This window comes from Nansenia antarctica, assembly GCF_963989245.1.
Source record: "Nansenia antarctica genome assembly, chromosome: 1".
Lineage (NCBI taxonomy): Eukaryota > Metazoa > Chordata > Actinopteri > Argentiniformes > Microstomatidae > Nansenia > Nansenia antarctica.
Genome location: NC_137674.1, coordinates 47,180,690 through 47,199,058, shown reverse-complemented (window position 1 = coordinate 47,199,058; position 18,369 = coordinate 47,180,690). Strand labels below are relative to the sequence as shown.

The window sequence follows — 18,369 nt, the reverse complement described above, 5'->3', positions numbered from 1 at the left end:
CTTCTTTCAAAATGCCTTTTTTTCTGGTAATTCTATTGATTTGATCTTGTATTAATGCTAAGAAATGTATGTACCAAAAAGGGGAGAGAAGAGGGAGTCAAAGGTCACATTCAGCTCATTCCCAGGTGTATAAAACTCTGTATTCCAAGTTTTCTTTTTTTTGTTCTTCTGATGTGAATTTATTTATGTTTACGACTCTTAGCATGAAGATTCTGAGACTTCTTGGATATAATATTCATAGCACAGAGAATTTGTATTATTTAACATGGACCTGTGTAATATAAGAAAACTTATTTAAATGGAATAAATAATATATGAGTTTGAAAACATGCATTTATTATGGTCTGTTTTGGACACCCTACCCGCTAGGGGAAACAGGCTGCAGTAAGGCTAGCCTACCACATGGGGGCAGGCTAGGTTTACTTTCTATGTTTCATTACAAGTCTGTCATCATAGGTGAACGGAAGTCAGTATTTGGTTGTAATTCTAATAAGTTGTATTTATTTAAGTGGAGGTGAAACAGTACTCTTGAATATAAATAACTTGTTGATCCTCACACAGTTTCTTCATGTTATACTGCAAGACCCTCAGTGAGACAGACTCATGTTAGGCCAGGGTTTACAAAAGCTTTAATGTTTTACTTCACAATGATTGAATATTGAACACACATTATGAGTCATGACTGATGGAACATTAACCAGAATGGTTGTGATCAAGTCTGACCAATTAGGTTAAACACCTATCAAAGTTGAACCCACCATTGACATTCCTGACGCACATCATAATCCTCTGCTAAAGCCCTGTCTGAGATAATTCTGTCTGTTGGTCAGGGGAGGCTGGTGGAGGTCGAAATAGGGCGAAAGGGGTTATTGTAATGCATGGAACGGAATGAGGAATGGTATCAAACATGTTTTTGATACAATTCCTCATAATGTTCCATGCATTTACAATGAGCCCATCCTCCGATTTCTGCCTCCCCTGCTGTAGCTGACTTTAAGTGGTGTGGATGGAGTTAAAGACGCCTCTTGAAAAGAGTCTCATGCATCTCATTAATCAGTTGGCCATCATGAATATTGATGAGTGTCGTTCCCTACACAACCATGCCATAATGCCATGGTTACATCGGTGTGTCTAAAAATGTGCATGTGTTTGATGAGAGCCTACAACCGGTAAAGTTCTTTAAGCTCCAGCCAGGCAATCTATTGTGTGTGTGTGTGTGTGTATGACACCATTATTACCCCTCACCACATTTAGCCATACTCCCAGTTGCCAATGAAATGATTATACAACTCACGTTGATCCAGAAGATATTCAATCGGTTCGATGCTAGTTTGTGTAGTGGAGGTGGTTTGGAATCACGCACTTGTTATGAAGTAGCCCTACCTGAGACAAACTCAAGACCTTGAGGATCCTCCTTTGCCTCTGTCCAGATAATGAGTTTGGTTCACATTGAGAGGCAGCGTTGCTGGTGAGTTGTCCTTCAGTGGAAATAGAACTCTTGTTGTTCTCTCTGTGTTTATTCATGGACAACGCAGGTGTTGTGATGAGTAAATTACTGTTGGAACCTGCAGACACTTGAGAAATACACTTACAAGGACACTCACTCACCCTACTTTCAGATGTCCTTGAGTTACTTTAAAAGTTTTAAAAGAGGGTTCCTCTGCGGAAGCATATGTTGTTCTGTTGTAATTGAAAACATAATAGAATTTTTCTTATACTTCATTTGTGTGCATAAACAAATGCTGGTGGGAAAGGGTTTGTGTTTGTGTGTGCGTGCGTGCGTGCGTGCGTGCGTGCGTGCGTGCCTTCCATTCCTCCATGTCAATCCCAAAAGGTAACAGTACATTCCCTGCTGACCAAATTTAGAAAGATAGATTATTCCTAGAATTACTCTCTGCGGGAAGCCATACACCTTGTTCTGAGCAATCTTCCACTGAACGGAGCCCTAGAGACACTTATGCTTTATTAAATCAGTTCTGTTTTTACTTGGGACTGCAGCTTCTCTTCCAGGTGGATTATACAGACTACTAGGTAGTCAAAGGTAAAGGAGTATAAGTTTGAGATTCCTTGAATTCGAAAGCATGGAGTGGTCATATTGGAGACATTAGTCCACAGATTTAGCAGGATTGAGAACAAAATGCTCAAAATGTCATCTGGCTCATGCAAGTAGACATGTGTTTTGTGTCATCTATCATAATCACTAGATTTTTCCAATCTAGGAAATAATATGTCTGATAAAGGGAGTGTCTAATGACAGCTATTTGAACAATAATAAAGGGAAAGTTATTCGGTTTGTTAGAAACCTGGGACGCTTGGTGGTGTAGCACACTAAGGCGTCAGCCATGTAATTGCAGGGTCCCTGGTTTGATTCCTGCATGTCATCAACCTATCCTGCATGTCATCCCTCCTCTCTCTCACCCATCCCTCCTGTCAATCTCTACTGTCTCTATCCTGCATGTCAACCCTCCTCTCTCTCACCCATCCCTCCTGTCAATCTCTACTGTCTCTATCCTGCAGCATGTCATCCCTCCTCTCTCTCACCCATCCCTCCTGTCAATCTCTACTGTCTCTATCCTGCATGTCAACCCTCCTCTCTCTCACCCATCCCTCCTGTCAATCTCTACTGTCTCTATCCTGCATGTCATCCCTCCTCTCTCTCACCCATCCCTCCTGTCAATCTCTACTGTCTATCCCAATAAAGCAGAAATGCCCTAAGAACAGATTTTTTTAAAAAGGAGGGGAAAAAAGCCATCTCTTCAAGGAGCTACTTCAGAGTTAGCTCAACATGAGCAATCAGGACTGCAATCAGGACAGGGCTGTAAGTGTCAACGCTCGTATAGTATAGGGGCAGGGTGTGTGTGTAGAGAGGAATACAAACTCAGAGGCTGCTACCAAAATCAAAAAGACCTGTCAACAATGGGACTTTCCGATGGTGTGTTGTCCCCGTTGTGATAATTAACCCGTGACCCTGTTCATCTATACTGACAATACCCTCCTTCTTTCTTCTGGCTAAGTCGACTGTTGCCACCTTGGTTCGCTTGACTTGTCTTGTCTATTCAGCTCCAATCGACTTATACTCTCCACTATCTGTCAATTACCACAATCTTCCCAGGGTATTACGTCACCGTGGCCGCCAGACAATTCAAACCACTTCCCTCTCAGCTCTTTAGGGTGACTGACACAAGTAGATTAGATAGATTTTCTGTCACAGTGCTCTGTACTCTGCTGTATTGAGCTTTTCCACCTGTACCGAAAACAAATTCCACCGACCTAGTTTGTGTGGTCATTAAACGATTCATTCATTCATTCATACTCCCGACCCAATATTCCTGCATCCTCATTATTCCAGACCATTGCTACTACAGTATGGAGGATAAGTCACAGGTGTAGCCACTGTATGACACCCTTCTTTCTTCTTCTGTCTAACGTGAACACACAGATGCAGTTATGCAGTTATGCAGTCTCTGGCCTAATAGGCATTAGGTGGTGTGTGTCTGAAATGCAGCTCTGAGAGAGAGAGAGGTGGGCATGAGAAGACATGTTGACTAATACAGACAGGTCGATTCAGTGAACGGGATGGCTCTAGACAAGGGTATACATGTTGATTGGTTTGTTATTTACGTCTGAAATAGAACAATGGCATGGTGGTTGTTGGTATGAGCCTGTCGATGCCAACCTGCCAGACACTGAACAAAATAAAGTGTTTACTTGGCTGCTATGCCATGTTATGTCTTGTCTTGTAAACTGCTCAGGCTTATCGTCTCAGAGACCAGACCTCCATGACACTCTCCCCATCCAATTTGACTCAGCCTTGTGTTGTGAATAGATAGAAGACGACGAACACTACAAATGCATTGACTTTCTGGAGAGACAGAGAAGATGATTGGTCGAGGTCTTTGCTCGCACTAGGCAACAGGTCTGGTGATTAAAAAAACAGATGGGGAGATTTTCCTGTTGTTGTTGGTCAGATTAACTGCTGCTTCACCTGTCTAATAAGGAAGGCTGCTCCTGCTCACAAAATCATTCCACTCAGCCAAAGAAATTGATACGGATCAGGGTCGAGGTTGGTAGGGGTAAAATTGGGAAGACAGGCTCCTGGTAATTCACAGAATGGAATGAGGAAAACTGTATAATACCATTCATTATTCCCTTGCATGCATTACCATGTGCCCGTCCTCCGATTTCTACCTCCACCAACCTCTCCTGGGTCTGACTAATGGGAAACTGAATGGCCGTGATGACTCCCGTGTTTCACACTTCAAACATCCAACAAAACAGACAGACATAAGAAATACCATATCTAACGTGTTCTAACATTCGACAGTTTCAACATGGATGGTTTAAACCTGTGGGGCCAATTTGTATGACTATGAACATCCATCCGTGCCTCCCACTCTCTCCCCTGCCCCTCAAATGACAATTGTGTAGCTAAACACTTGACCATAGGTATTAGCATAAATTAACCTTTATGTTAACACCTGAACCTTCATCTTCTCTGCCCTTCAACTGTAAATTGCGTAACGTAATTAGTTGGCCACTGGCAATTGCATAATAACAAAGCTGGGTAATGACCAGTATCACAGGAAGAAGAGAGTGGGAGGCCGAGGAGATAATAGAGGCCCTTTCCCTTCGCTGCCCAGAGTGTGTGTGTGTGCGGCTCTGCGTCCTCATCCATCCTTCTTGTCCCTCAGCCTTGTTATTCATCCCCGGTACCTCAGCCTTGGGGAGGGGTGGGGAGGGGAGGGGTGGGGAGTACATCTGCAGGCTTTTAGCAATTTAGCAAGTTCATTCTCTCTTGATCAGCTCAATTTGTAGTTGTAGTTCTTTTCACTCAGTATTTAGTTCATGCACCCATACACACACACACACACACACACACACACACACACACACCCACACACACACACACACACACCCACACACACGCACACATGCACAGGCCCCCATCTAATCATAGCTGTATCTGATTGCTGCCAATTTGAACTATTCCCAGACCCTGGGGTAAATTACAGGTAAGCTATTTCCTTGTCCTTCATGAGTAGAATTGATTGCCAGTCTACCATTCAGCAAAAGCAAGCAGCTGCAGATGTCAGTTGTCAAACATATTGAGCATAATCTGGCAAGAGAGACTAGCTTTGTCATAACTGAAATATTATTTGACAGGGGTTAGGACAAAGCTAGTCTCTCTTGCCAGATTCCAGCCTTACCATATTGTGGGTACAGCAAGGAAGGCTAGTGGAGATAGTGTAGATAGAAATCAGAGGACGGGCTCATCAAATACATCAAATACACAGAGAAGTGAGTTGAAGCACTTTCATTAATCAACACTTTGTAATCAGGTTTCATCAAAGGGCTGTGTCGACCACTCACTCACTGAGTACCTGACATTAGTCACCGCCTTCGTTCATTAGTATGTGAGGTGAACGGTGTCTTTGCAGCAGGAGGTGATTCATCGTTCTGTGGAGTGTGGTCCCATCTTCTGGTGCTTAGAGATACCAGATCCATGTCCCTACCTCTAACAACCAGGGCCTAGTATTTAAAAACTGTTCATCTCCATCAGAATGATTCAGGATTAGATCTATCTGGCAGGTGTTATATGATTAGATTAAATTAAACTTTATTGTCATTGCACAGAGTACAAGTATTGAGGCAACAAAATGTAGTTCGGCATCTTACCAGATAGTGGCATGGGGCAAAAGACATGATATGTATGATATGATGATATGTAGACAGTGCATGGTATTACAGTATAAGGTATTACGGTGAGTATAAATACATTTTAAATGAGATGAATATCAATATATTTAGTTATGATATATACAGTATATCTCAAAAGTGAGTACACCCTTTAGATTTTTGCAAATATTCTGTTATATCCTTTCAGGGGATAACATTATCCTACTGAAACTTTGATACAACTTAACGTAGTCAGTGTGCTGCTTGAATAACAGTATAGATTTATTGTCCTTTGTTTTTACTCAATCTAATGTCTAAACAGCTGGCAACAAAAGTGAGTACACCCCATAGTGAACATGTCCTAATTGTGCCCAAAGATGTTGTTTTCCCGCCCTGGTGTCATGTGCTCATTAGTGTTACAAGGATTCAGGTGTAAATGATAAGCAGGGCTGTTAAATTTGGTGTTTTGGGCACAATTCTCTCTGAATGCTGGACAACATGGCACCTCATGGCAAGGAACTCTCTGAGCGGCTGAAAAAAAGGATTTATTGCGCTTCACAAAGATGGCCTTGGCTATAAGAAGATTGCCAACACCCTGAAAATGAGTTGCAGCACAGTGGCTAAGATCATACAGCGGTTTTCCAGGACAGGTTCCACTCGGAACAGGCCTCGCCAGGGTCGACCAAAGAAGTTGAGTCCACGTGCTCAGCGTCATATCCAGAGGTTGGTTTCCAAAAATAGATGTGCGAGTGCTTCCAGCATTGCTGCAGAGGTTGCAGAAGTGGGATGTCAGCCTGTCAGTGCCCAGACCATACGCCGCACACTGCATCAAATCGGTTTGTATGGTCGTCGCCCCAGACAGAAGCCTCTTCTGAAACCGATGCATTAGAAATCCCGCAAACAGTTTGCTGAAGACAATGAATCCAAGAACATGAGTTACTGGAACCATGTCCTGTGGTCTGATGAGACCAAAATAAAACAGTTTGGGTCAGATGGTGTCCGGCGTGTGTGGCGGCACCCTGGTGAGGAGTACCAAGACAAATGTGTTTTGCCTACAGTCAAGCAATGGTGGCAGCATCATGGTCTGGGGCTGCATGAGTGCTGCCGGCACTGGGGAGCTGCATTTCATTGAGGGACACATGAATTCCAATATATACTGTGACATCCTGCAGCAGAGCATGATCCCCTCTCTTCGGAAACTGGGCCGTAGGGCAGTTTTCCAACATGATAATGACCCTAAACACACCTCCAAGATGACAACGGCCTTGTTGAAGAAGCTGAAGGTTAAGGTGATGGACTGGCCAAGTATGTCTCCAGACCTAAACCCAATTGAGCACATGTGGGGCATCCTCAAGAGGCAGGTGGAGGAGTGCAAGGTGTCCAACATCCGTGGGCTCTGTGATGTCGTCATGGAGGAGTGGAAGAAGATTCCAGAAGCAACCTGTGCATCTCTGGTGAATTCCATGCCCAGGAGGGTTAAAGCAGTGCTAGATAACAATGGTGGTCACACAAAATATTGACACTTTGGGCACAATTTAGACATGTTCACTATGGGGTGTACTCACTTTTGTTGCCAGCTGTTTAGACATTAACAGCTGTGTACTGAGTAATTTTCAATGGACAATAAATCTATACTGTTATTCAAGCACCACACTGACTACTTGTATCAAAGTTTCATTAAGATAGTGTTATCCCCTGAAAGGATATGACAGAATATTTGCAAAAATCTAAAGGGTGTACTCACTTTTGAGATATACTGTATGTATAGTTATGATATGATATGTACAGTATGATATGTACAGTACAAGGGAAATAGGTCTTGGGGAATGTTACATATAAGATGTATAATTAGTAACCAACATAATAAATAGGTACATGCAGAAGCTAAATTGAAGTCTTGAGTGTGCAGCCAGTAGAGGTATGGGGGGATGGTACACTGATAATGTTCGTCTTGTTGGGGGGGGGGGGGGGGGGGGGCTTGTTCAGCAGAGTGACAGCTGTATGAAAGAAGCTGTTCTTGAGCCTGCTGATGCGGGTACTGAGGATTCTGTACCGCTTCTTGGAGGGTAGGAGGGCAAACCGACTGTGGTGTCCCTAACGATGCCTCGTGCCCTACGCAGAACTGACTTTCCTGGAGGTCCTCGATGGCAGGGAATTGGACACCGGTGATTTGCTGGGTGGTTTTCATCACCTGTTGCAGGGCCTTCCGATCGGAGACAGAGCATCTCCCATACCACCCTGTAATGCAGTTTGTCAGGGAGACAGGTGCTGGACGTCCCCTCTATAGGTCGACTCGCCATTGTTACTGATTAAGCCTACTACCGTGATGTAGTCTGCAAACTTGATGATGGTGTTAGAGCCATACACGTGGGGGGTAGGTGGACTTTGAGGTGAGCCAGGACCAACCTCTCGAAGCGCTTCATGATGATCGGGGTGAGCGCAACGGGGCGGAAGTCATTCAGGCCCGTTGAAGCAGAATTCTTAGGCACCGGCATGATGGTTGCTGACTTGAGGCACGTGGGGACCACTGCCTGCCCAGTGACAGGTTAAAAATGTCAGTGAAGACCTCGGTCAGCTGCCCAGCGCACGCCTTGAGTACACGGCCAGGGATGCCGTCAGGGCCAGCAGCCTTGCATGCATTCACCTTGCTCAGTGCACAGCACATATCAATGGTGGAGAGTGTGAGGAGCTGGTCATCTTGGGGGGGGGGGGGGGGGGGGGCACAGCTTTGATGGCTGGTAACTAGTTATCCCAGTTGAAGCTAGCGTAGAAGTGGATGAGCTTGTCGGGTAGGGAGGCAGAGCTGGCTGTATTTTTGGCCTTGTAGTTAGTGGTGGCCTGGATGCCTTGCCACATGCGTTGCGGGTCGAAGACACTCTTAAACTGCTGTGGTTGTGGTTGGCCTTCCTGCTGACCCTCTTCAGGTGAGCCCTGGAGGAGCAGTAGGCCTCTGCATCGCCGGAGGGAAAAGCAGTGTGACGAGCCTTCAGCAGTAAGCGGATCTCACTGTTCATCCAAGGCTTCCGGTTGGGGAAAGTTCATATCCGTTTGTGGGTGGTGACATTGTTGACACATGTGACGATGTAATCCAGAACAGAAGAAGCATATGAATCAGTGTCTCCGTGTGGACAAGGACAAGGACAAGCTGAACAACCCTTTTGTGTATTAGGTTGCACCTTTTTCTCAGATTGTATGCATAGCATCTAAACCTCTATGGCAGTGGAGGATGGTGGAGTATAGGCTCAGTGTAATGCATTACAATGAGCCCGTCCTCCGATCTCTACCTCCACCAGCCTCCACTGCTCTATAGTCATCATCCACAAACGCTTCCTGGGTGAACGACTTAACAAGCAGCTAGTTGTTGTGGCTGGTTTGACTGGTGCAATCACATTGGCTGATATCATCACACTTCGGAATTAATAAAGTAATGTCTTATCTTATTCCGTCATATGCTAGTATCTGTAAGGACAGAGGAAATTGCATAACGATCAGTCACTAGATACGGATGACTCGGGATGACTACTTACCCCTCACCATCAGAAGTGTGAGAAAAGACATGTGTGGGTAAGGGAGTGCTTGATATTGGATGTTTGATACCTTATATTGTGACACTTGATATTGAATGTTCTTAAGTGTGCTATTGCCTGTAGCACACTGCAAGGCATACACTTAATTTGAAAATGTCTAAATCCACAGTTTAATCTTTTATGTAAATCTAGTCGTACAGGTAAAGTGGACCTAAATGAGTATAAAGTGAGAAGAAATGCCGGTGATTTGACTTGCTAGCTCATTTAAATAATATGCATTTAAACAGACTACTTCATTATTCAAACTACAGCCAAAGCGTTTCAAGTCATTTGCATTTGCTTAGAACATAATTAGAGTGAGTCAAACTTACATTCTGACACATTAAATGTCATAAGTGAAGTGAAATTTCATGAGACATCTGGCTGAAGGATGTCATTTAGCTGGTATTATTCACTACATTAGAACTCCGAGGACGCCTCTATTCACTCAGATGGCAGATGTGTTCAGATGTCAGTATGACTACAATTACCCGTGGAGGAAGAAATCGGAGGACAGGTTCATTGTAATGCATGGAACGGAATATGGAAAATGACTACCTCCACCAGCCTCCCCTTCTGACCTTACTGCAGATTTCCCAGCTCAGCACTTCATGTTGAAGGAGAGGTCCATCAAACTCTGCCCAGGGGTCATGGACATTGTTGTAGTCCTCCTAGCTAAGGTCAAGGTGGAGAGGACTCAGACTCTGCCCAGGGGTCATGGTTGTTGTAGTCCTCCTAGCTAAGGTCAAGGTGGAGAGGACTCAGACTCTGCCCAGGGGTCATGGTTGTTGTAGTCCTCCTAGCTAAGGTCAAGGTGGAGAGGACTCAGACTCTGCCCAGGGGTCATGGTTGTTGTAGTCCTCCTAGCTAAGGTCAAGGTGGAGGAGCCAGACTCTGCCCAGGGGTCATGGTTGTTGTAGTCCTCCTAGCTACGGTCAAGGTGGAGGAGCCAGACTCTGCCATCATCAGAATGCAACAATTACAGTATACATGACGAGGTCATTACTCAACAAAACAATGGATTGTCATAAATATTAATGTAAAAACAATGTACAGCCCCAAAATGCATTAAGCTTTATTCATTTTAAATATATATACATATATTTGTGTATTGTATGTATTGACGGAGGTCTTTTTCGCATACAGTTCTGGTATATATCTGCTATATAAGTGTCATTCATAAAAAAAGAATGTTTTACATTCTCAGAATTACTGAGTAGACAAGCTTCAACCACATACTATAGCGTACACTACAAACTACTGAACAACATTCAGGAGTAAAACCAAAACAGCTTTTCTCAAAATCTAACCCTAACCCCAACCCCAACCCCAATCCCAACCCTAACCCCAACCCTAACCCAAACCCAAACCCTAACCCTAACCCTAGCAGAGCGTGAGTCTGATACCAGATGTAAGCACTCAGCTAATCTGCAAGTCAGATTGTTTGGTTGCAGTTGGCCCATGCTTACCAGCTAACAGCTGAACAGCTAACAGCTGAACATGAATTGAGCATCAAATCCATGTTGGGCAGCAACAACACTTAAGTGCACATACATTTACACAACATTTCCTTTAGCCATGCTGACGTCTGAAATTACATTTGAATTACAACACCTGTGCAGATTGTCATAGCAACAATTGTCATCGAGGACATGGGGAAATGTGTTGCTGTGTTACGTCAATATGGGACAACAAGTCTCCTCCCAACTTCCAACTCAGTAACCGTGATTCAAACTGGTAATTCTGAGTGTTATCAGGTTGCCCCAGACGTAGAACTTAACCAGCGCTCCCTTGTCACAGAGATATGTCTCTGAATAGGAATCACTTGTGTTCATGATACAAACACAGCTCTACCGTCGTCAGGAGGGGTCCTGATGTATTTTGTTGCCGATGGCCGCTGGGATGTCCGCCAGGGTGGACGAGGTGTGCATGCGGGTGAGGCGGTGGGATGTGGTGAACGCTGTGAGGCTACCGGACCCCCGACCCCCCTCTCCTCCTCTGTGACGGGGCAGGAAGTGATGACACAGGTAGGACAGGAACTTGTTGTGAAGAGAAGCGTAGATGAAAGGGTTGCAGCACGCTGAGCTCATGGCCAACAGGTGGCACGACACCTGGATGACGTTGACGTGGTTCTTACCTGTTAGGAGAGGAGAAGAAGTGAAGAGAAGGAAGAAGAAGAAGATGTTGAAAACATGTAACCCATACTACATACACATGTAAATGACATGTATAGCACACGTAGAGTACACGCACATGACATGCCAATTGTGGGCGGTTGACCTTCCGTACTAACCTAGGATGGTGAAGTCGGTGTCCAGGTCGCGGATGAGATTGACCACCTGTAGGGGGAGCCAGGAGAAGGCGAAACAGAGCCCAGACACTAACAACAGACAGAAGGTCTTCCTCCTCTTCCTCCCCCAGGTCCCCCGATGGCGGGAAGTGGGGCCCGCCACCAGCCCCGCGATGCTCCTCTGTCTCAGGTGGCAGGAAATGGCGCAGTAAGACACGGACACGGCCGCCAGGGGGACAAAGTAGGAGAAGAGCAGGATGAAGCAGGAGTAGATGAGACGTCCTCTCTCCTGGCCGTACCAGAACTCCTCGCACACGGCCATCTGTAGGCCTGTGGTCCTCAGGTCCAGGTAGCTGGTGTGGAGAGCCGTAGGAGTGGACAGCGCCAGGGCACACAGCCAGATACACACCACGAGACCCCAGCAGAACTGGCAGCCCGCTCGCTTCCGGATGGGATAGGCCACGACGACGTAGCGGTCCACCGCGATGGCCGTGAGGGACAGGACAGCCGCGTAGACCGTGGCGGACTGCATCAGGGTCACAAAATGACACATGAAGTGTCCGAAGATCCACCCTCGTTCGTCGAAGGCGTAGGAGGCTGTCAAGGGGACACAGAAGATAGACATGACCAAGTCTACCAGCGCCAGGTTGCCGATGAGGAAGTTGGTGGTGCTGTGTCTCTTCTTGTTAAGGCCGATGAGGAAGAGGAGGAGTAGGTTCCCACAGCAGGACACCATCACCACTGTGGAGTAGAGAGGGATGAAGAGGGGCTTGAGGTCGAGAAGGAGGTTCAGCCCTGAGAAGGAGGAGGAGAGGAGAGATGCGTTCTCCCAGGAATCGTTCAGAGGAAACTTGCCGTCCATCTCTGTTCACAAACACAAAGGGCAACAAACAGGTTAAAACAACAAAAGCAAAGGGTGGATTGTGTGTCCCAACTCAAGCAGACGGTTTAATATAATGTTGTGTGATCATCCAGGGTTTATGATTACATCTTAAGGTGTGCTTTACCTGTCACTCTCAGTTCAATCAAGGTGTTACAGTGATATCTTAAGCAGGTGACAATTCTACAGTTCCATGGCGCAGTATGACTGGAGGCTGAACAGGCTAATAAGCTCACTATCCTCATCTTCCGAATGAGTAGACTCAGGGTCTCTCCCATAATTAAAATGGATATTAAAATTAAAATTAAAATGGAAAGACCTTTAACAATGAGTGCCCTCCTCTACTGAGCTCTACCTCTCCTCTATTTCATTGATTGAGTAAAATGATTGGCATGGATCTGGCTCTGGGACCGCTCCAGTAGTACAGGCTGTATTGATGTCAATGACCTGACCTGAACAAAGAGCTGCATCTTAGCGGGATAATGACAGTCTGTAGGTCCCATGTGGAAGGAATGATGATTAATTAATTTTGTTCTGAATCTCTACATTCTACATTCAGACCCCTATCTTTTCTATGGTGGTGAGAGGGAACAGGCATTCGGTTAATGCCACGGGGAGTGAAAAGTCAACAAGTGCATGTTCAGAGAAATGTGGTTGAGAGAGGATATGGAACGGACGCAGGGGGTTATCAAGCCATACTTGATTGACTTGACCATGCTCACGGCATTATGAACATTTTTAATTCAATGTAATTATGCTCAGCTTTGCCGTAGACTGTCCATATTTGAGTCACAGCTAAACAGATCCCAGAAACTATTTATCTATTAGAGAAAGAAGAGCAGTTAAATTAGTACTTAGCAGGGGAGGATGGTGAAGGTAGAAATCGGAGGATGGGCTCATTGTAATGCATGGAATGAGAAATGCTATCAAACAGGTGTGCTCCATCCTAGTTCTAACCCTAGCTCCAATCCTTACCCTAACTCCAGCCCTAACCCTACCTCAACCAGCCTCTACAGGAATGGAATGGAAACGTGTTTGATACAATTTCTCATTTCATTCCATACATTACAATAAGCCTGTCCTCCGATTTCTACCTCAACCAGCCTCCCCTGGTACATAGATGTTAATCCATTAAGATAAGGATCTCTTTGAGCTTGTTGAATAAACATAATATATGTGGTGATCAGGCTTCTGTGTGAAACAGCAGTATGAATCTTACAAAATCTCAATCATGTTATGTGTGATATTAGGATGTGTGATAAAAGAAACAGAGGTGATAATGAATGGAGGAGTGATGCTCATTCGTGGAAATTAGGATTCTCTTCAGGAGCATGACATGTGCTGTACATGCCTAGTTATTGAAACTAACCATGTAGTTCTTTCACAATAGGAACTGTAACATGCATTGATTCAGCATAACTGTCTGAAAACATACCTCTTATGGGCTAGATAGATCATAGGTTTATAATGTGAATTGATGGTTTATGGCTAGGCTGTTGAGGACTCACTTCATAGTATTTGGATCAAATAGTTATGCTATTCATAAATAAATGTACATATACTGTTCAATGATCAGTTATGTATCCTATGTGCAATTCTATCAATATTGACAAAAAGGCACCTTTTAACACACCATTGTTTAATTTAATTTCATTAGGCATCATATGAAATCAAAACTAAAAACAACATATGGATGCCTACCTATTTTAGTTGACCAATTTAGATCCGTTGCGGAGTCCTTAATAGAAACGTGTAGGCTAAACTGTCCGCCCAATGTTATTTGTCTCGTCTTCTGCCCGTAAGCAATCTCTGTCGCTCTGCTTTCGTCTGTATCCTAAATCAGGTACAGAGTTTCAACTGAAGGTGAGATTGGCCGCCGGTGGGAAAAAAAACGTTACATCTTTAGAAACCTTTTAAAGTGGGAAACATCACCCCGAGCAGCAGGTGACTTGACATTAAGTGTGTGATAATGAAAGAGTGCGTCTCATGTCAGGCCAGTCGTTAAAAGGGTTTAACCTGAGTAACGAATTCCTGCCTTCCCTTGATAAAGGTGTTTTCGGTCAGTGAAGTTGTACACCCTCTAGGCTGCTAGGTGTCTCCGTGAAATGATGAGTGGTGAGGAGGCGGATTAGACTAGAGAGGAGGACCTCTGATTATTAGAAGGGCTGGACTAGAGAGTGGGATTAGAAGGGCTGGACTAGAGAGGGGGATTAGAAGGGCTGGACTAGAGAGGAGGATTAGAAGGGCTGGACTAGAGAGGGGGATTAGAAGGGCTGGACTAGAGAGGGGGATTAGAAGAGCTGGACTAGAGAGGAGGATTAGAAGGGCTGGACTAGAGAGGAGGATTAGAAGGGCTGGACTAGAGAGGAGGATTAGAAGGGCTGGACTAGAGAGGGGGATTAGAAGGGCTGGACTAGAGAGGAGGATTAGAAGAGCTGGACTAGAGAGGGGGATTAGAAGGGCTGGACTAGAGAGGAGGATTAGAAGGGCTGGACTAGAGAGGAGGATTAGAAGAGCTGGACTAGAGAGGAGGACCCCTGACTATTCTAAATAGAGTGAAGGATTCCAAATGAGCAACTCACACAAACTTGATTTTATGCAAATGTTTTATCCATTAGGCTTAGAAATGTCCTTGAATTAACAATAACAATCTTCGTCATATTTTGAATTCAGATTATTGCAAGTTGGATACATAAGTCCTCAAACTGAATGCAAATATGTGTAATGTTGTTGTGGATTAGTTGTTAATTGTTTATTAATTTAAGAAACGTTTATTTCGCTTATAAAGAAGGCGCAAACAAAATTTAGCTAAATCGGACCAATTGTTCAAATTCAACTTCATGTGAGGCACACATTTCGATTCCAGGTGACGACAGTATAAGCTTACTACAAAGAAAGTGACGTTTTAAAACAATGTCAATGCTTGTATGGTCAATATAGTCAGAAAAAGTAGTTTATAGTAGGCCTACATCCCATTTGGAAGGATATATCATTGGGGGCTTCTGTAGTTGATTATGGTGTCGCACAGGTGCAACAGATGTCAAATACATTTCTGCTGTCATTATGCTGCCACCTAGCTGTGACTATTCCAATCGTTGTGCAATTACTGTATACAAGGCATACATTAGTTTGAGAAGGACAATTTAGTATGACATGTTGGCATTTATTAGGTGCTCGCATACTGCTTTGTAAACTTTATAACATGGCCATGGTAAATGACATCCCTGTTCAGTCCTTACAACAAAAGGTTTAAAGTTCCTTTACAGGTTTTGTTTCAAAAGCTTCCTTCCATCATATGAACACCTCCTCCTCTTCCTCCTACTTGTACACATATTACAACAACATTTGTGTGGTACATTATGTACACTACATTACAATATACTGTACATGTATAATGGTTACTGATTAGCTAACAACACTATTGATTTCAGGACACACACAGTATGACAGTGTAGTAATAGTAACATAATAAATTCAGCTAGTTTCTGGGAGATATTTTCCCAACACTAAAATGCTTTTTTATTATTGAGTCTCACTATAAAATCAACATGACAATCAAAGTATTTAAAATGTAGTTGCATTGTTTGCAATGATATGTCAGAGAGAATGTTCTCCACTAATTGAATACAAGTCACAACAATACACAGACAAACATACTACTGTATAACCTCTAGTGATAATGAAAACAGGAGAAACCAAACCATGTTCCTGTTAAATAATGCATTATGACACGGTATTAAAATGTCTGGACATGTTTCATTGAGGGAGAGTATTACAGTACACTCATTGGCTATTTCTCAATTGTTAGGAACACAACTCCTTGTGTCCTCTCCTCCGTCCTCCACTTGAATCCAACTGAAATTACATTGGAGGAGAAGATCTAGGTCCCTCCCCTTGCATATTTCAACAGAGAGTACTCCAGCAGTCGTGTTCCTAGGAATTGAGAAAAGGCTATTACGTTTTTTTAACAGGAGCTGGACCAACAGGAAAAAACATATGAAAAAAATAAAGTAACGTCCATATTGTCTCATTCAACATTTCATTTCTCAGGTGTGTGAGTGTCATCCTCCTCTGGGTTCTGAGACTCCGTGTCTCCGGCTGCTTCACTCTGTGATTGGTCTGTGGTGGTCATCTCTCCACTCTGTGATTGGTCTGTGGTGGTCATCTCTTCACTCTGTGATTGGTCTGTGGTGGTCATCTCTCGGATGTGGGATGGCAGCAGCAGATACTCTAGTTCCTCAGCGCTGATGGCAACCTTTTCTGGTACCAGCCAGCGCTTCAGGTGCTCCAGGGCACTGTGAGGGGCAGGAAGCTAGTTACTACACATCCTGCTACATTGCCTGGGTCCTGTTCTGTAAGAACTTGGTCTCTCTTGAAAAATAGATTTTTATCTCAATAAGACTACCCTGGATAAACAAAGGTAAAATAAAAAGGTGCCTCTAGTCATCTGTGGTACTGATATCTGCTTACATGACTGTAAATTGTTTAAACTAAACAGAAAACACAGAGGACTATTTTCCCAGACCCAGTTTAAGCCGAGGCCTAAACCTTCATTGAAAGTGAAGCTTTCTAGTCCAGGGACAGTAGGCTTCATCTGTGTCTGAGAAATCACCCCATAGAATGATGGAGGTAGACATCACAGGACAGGCTCACTGTAATGCATGGAATGGAATAAGGAATGGTATCAAACATGTGATACCATTATTCATTCCGTTCCATGCATTACAACCCGTCCTCCACCAGTCTTCACTGCTCTTTGCTCACCTCTGGTCGAAGTCTCCCTCCTCCTGGAACAGCGCAGAGGTCTGAGTGTCATGGAGGAATCTATCCCAACATTCCTTCTTGGCCTGAGATAAGGAGCGTAGCATCTCTCTCGATGTCACCTCACTGGACTGGCCCTTTAGTCTCTTTAGACGGTTCTCTGAAAGATACAAAGTACACCATCTTTAAATATGTGCAGTATGATGTCAACAATGGGATCAACAACACAGGAACCTTTCTAAATCTTTTCCCTTTATCTCAATGAGGAAGGAAGGACGAAAGAAAGAAAGAAAGAAAGAAAGGACGTTTAGTTCCAGTATGCAAAACAGGTCAGTAGACACCATTGGGGATGTAGGAATAGATTGAATAATGAAACATTACCTAAACTAGCAATGTAGATATCAGAGTCCTCCATGGGTTCCCATTTGGTATGTGAAGAACTTAAAGAGATGCCATGATTTGACTGAACTACAGCTTGTGACGATGGCTGAAATGAATCGTTGAACTGATCATCATCATCATCATCGTCCCCTTGACCTTCCTCCTCCTGCACCAGAGGTTCGGGCAGGCTCGAGCAGATCTCGGACCACAGGTCTCCACTGGAGCGAGCCTCGTGGTTCTCAAAGTCGTCGATCATCCTCGTGCAATGGCTTCTCTCTGTTCAGAGACACACAGAGAAAGACATGTGGCTTCTCTCTGTTCAGAGACACACAGAGAAAGACATGTGGCTTCTCTCTGTTCAGAGACACAGAAAGACAGACGTGTGCACAAGCACTGATATGACAACAGCCAGGTCAATTAGGTGGCAGACTATGGGTTGGTCTGACGAATTAGGAACGAAACATACAAAAAGCATTAATTACGAGCTATATATATATATATATATATATATATATATATATATATTATATATATATATATATCAAACGCTTAGCTTGTGAGCTAGTTACATAGTTAGCTTGTTAGCTACAGACGTATATTAGTGAGTGAGCGCAATGAATGATAGTCAGTATTAGCTAGCATTTTGACTATGGCAAAATGTGTCATGTATGCACGTTACCTTCCAACAAGTAAAATAAAGTAAATCGTCGAAGCAAGCAGAAAGAAAGATTTAATAGCAAAGCTTGCTAGCTAACTGTATCCATTCTAATCGAAGCACAACCAAATCTAACTGGGAAAATCCCTTTTCCTTGTTT

General features: G+C 43.9%; 2 protein-coding genes across 2 annotated transcripts; both read right to left on the bottom strand.

Moving 5' to 3' along the window:
* Positions 1–11,101: 11,101 nt before the first annotated feature.
* On the bottom strand, positions 11,102–12,394 carry prlh2r (prolactin releasing hormone 2 receptor; the record flags this gene model as incomplete). The annotated part of the gene is made up of 2 exons (XM_080523454.1): positions 11,102–11,379; positions 11,536–12,394. The coding sequence occupies 2 exons, from the start codon at positions 12,392–12,394 to the stop codon at positions 11,102–11,104; spliced, it is 1,137 nt and encodes a 378-aa protein (XP_080379580.1).
* Positions 12,395–15,573: 3,179 nt separating this feature from the next.
* Positions 15,574–18,328, bottom strand: ccdc32 (coiled-coil domain containing 32). The gene is made up of 4 exons (XM_080548714.1): positions 18,234–18,328; positions 17,555–17,830; positions 17,177–17,333; positions 15,574–16,707 (listed from the first exon to the last, which is right to left on the bottom strand). The coding sequence occupies exons 2-4, from the start codon at positions 17,808–17,810 to the stop codon at positions 16,452–16,454; spliced, it is 669 nt and encodes a 222-aa protein (XP_080404840.1). The 5' UTR covers positions 17,811–17,830; positions 18,234–18,328; the 3' UTR covers positions 15,574–16,451.
* Between the last annotated feature and the right edge of the window lie 41 nt (positions 18,329–18,369).

Coding starts and splice junctions, on each gene's coding strand:
- ccdc32 (XM_080548714.1), bottom strand. CDS start 17,810: ATGATCGACGACTTTGAGAACCACGAGGCTCGCTCCAGTGGAGACCTG. Junction 17,334..17,554: donor TATCTACATTGCTAGTTTAG/GTAATGTTTCAT, acceptor TGTATCTTTCAG/AGAACCGTCTAAAGAGACTA. Junction 16,708..17,176: donor GAGGGAGACTTCGACCAGAG/GTGAGCAAAGAG, acceptor TGCCCCTCACAG/TGCCCTGGAGCACCTGAAGC.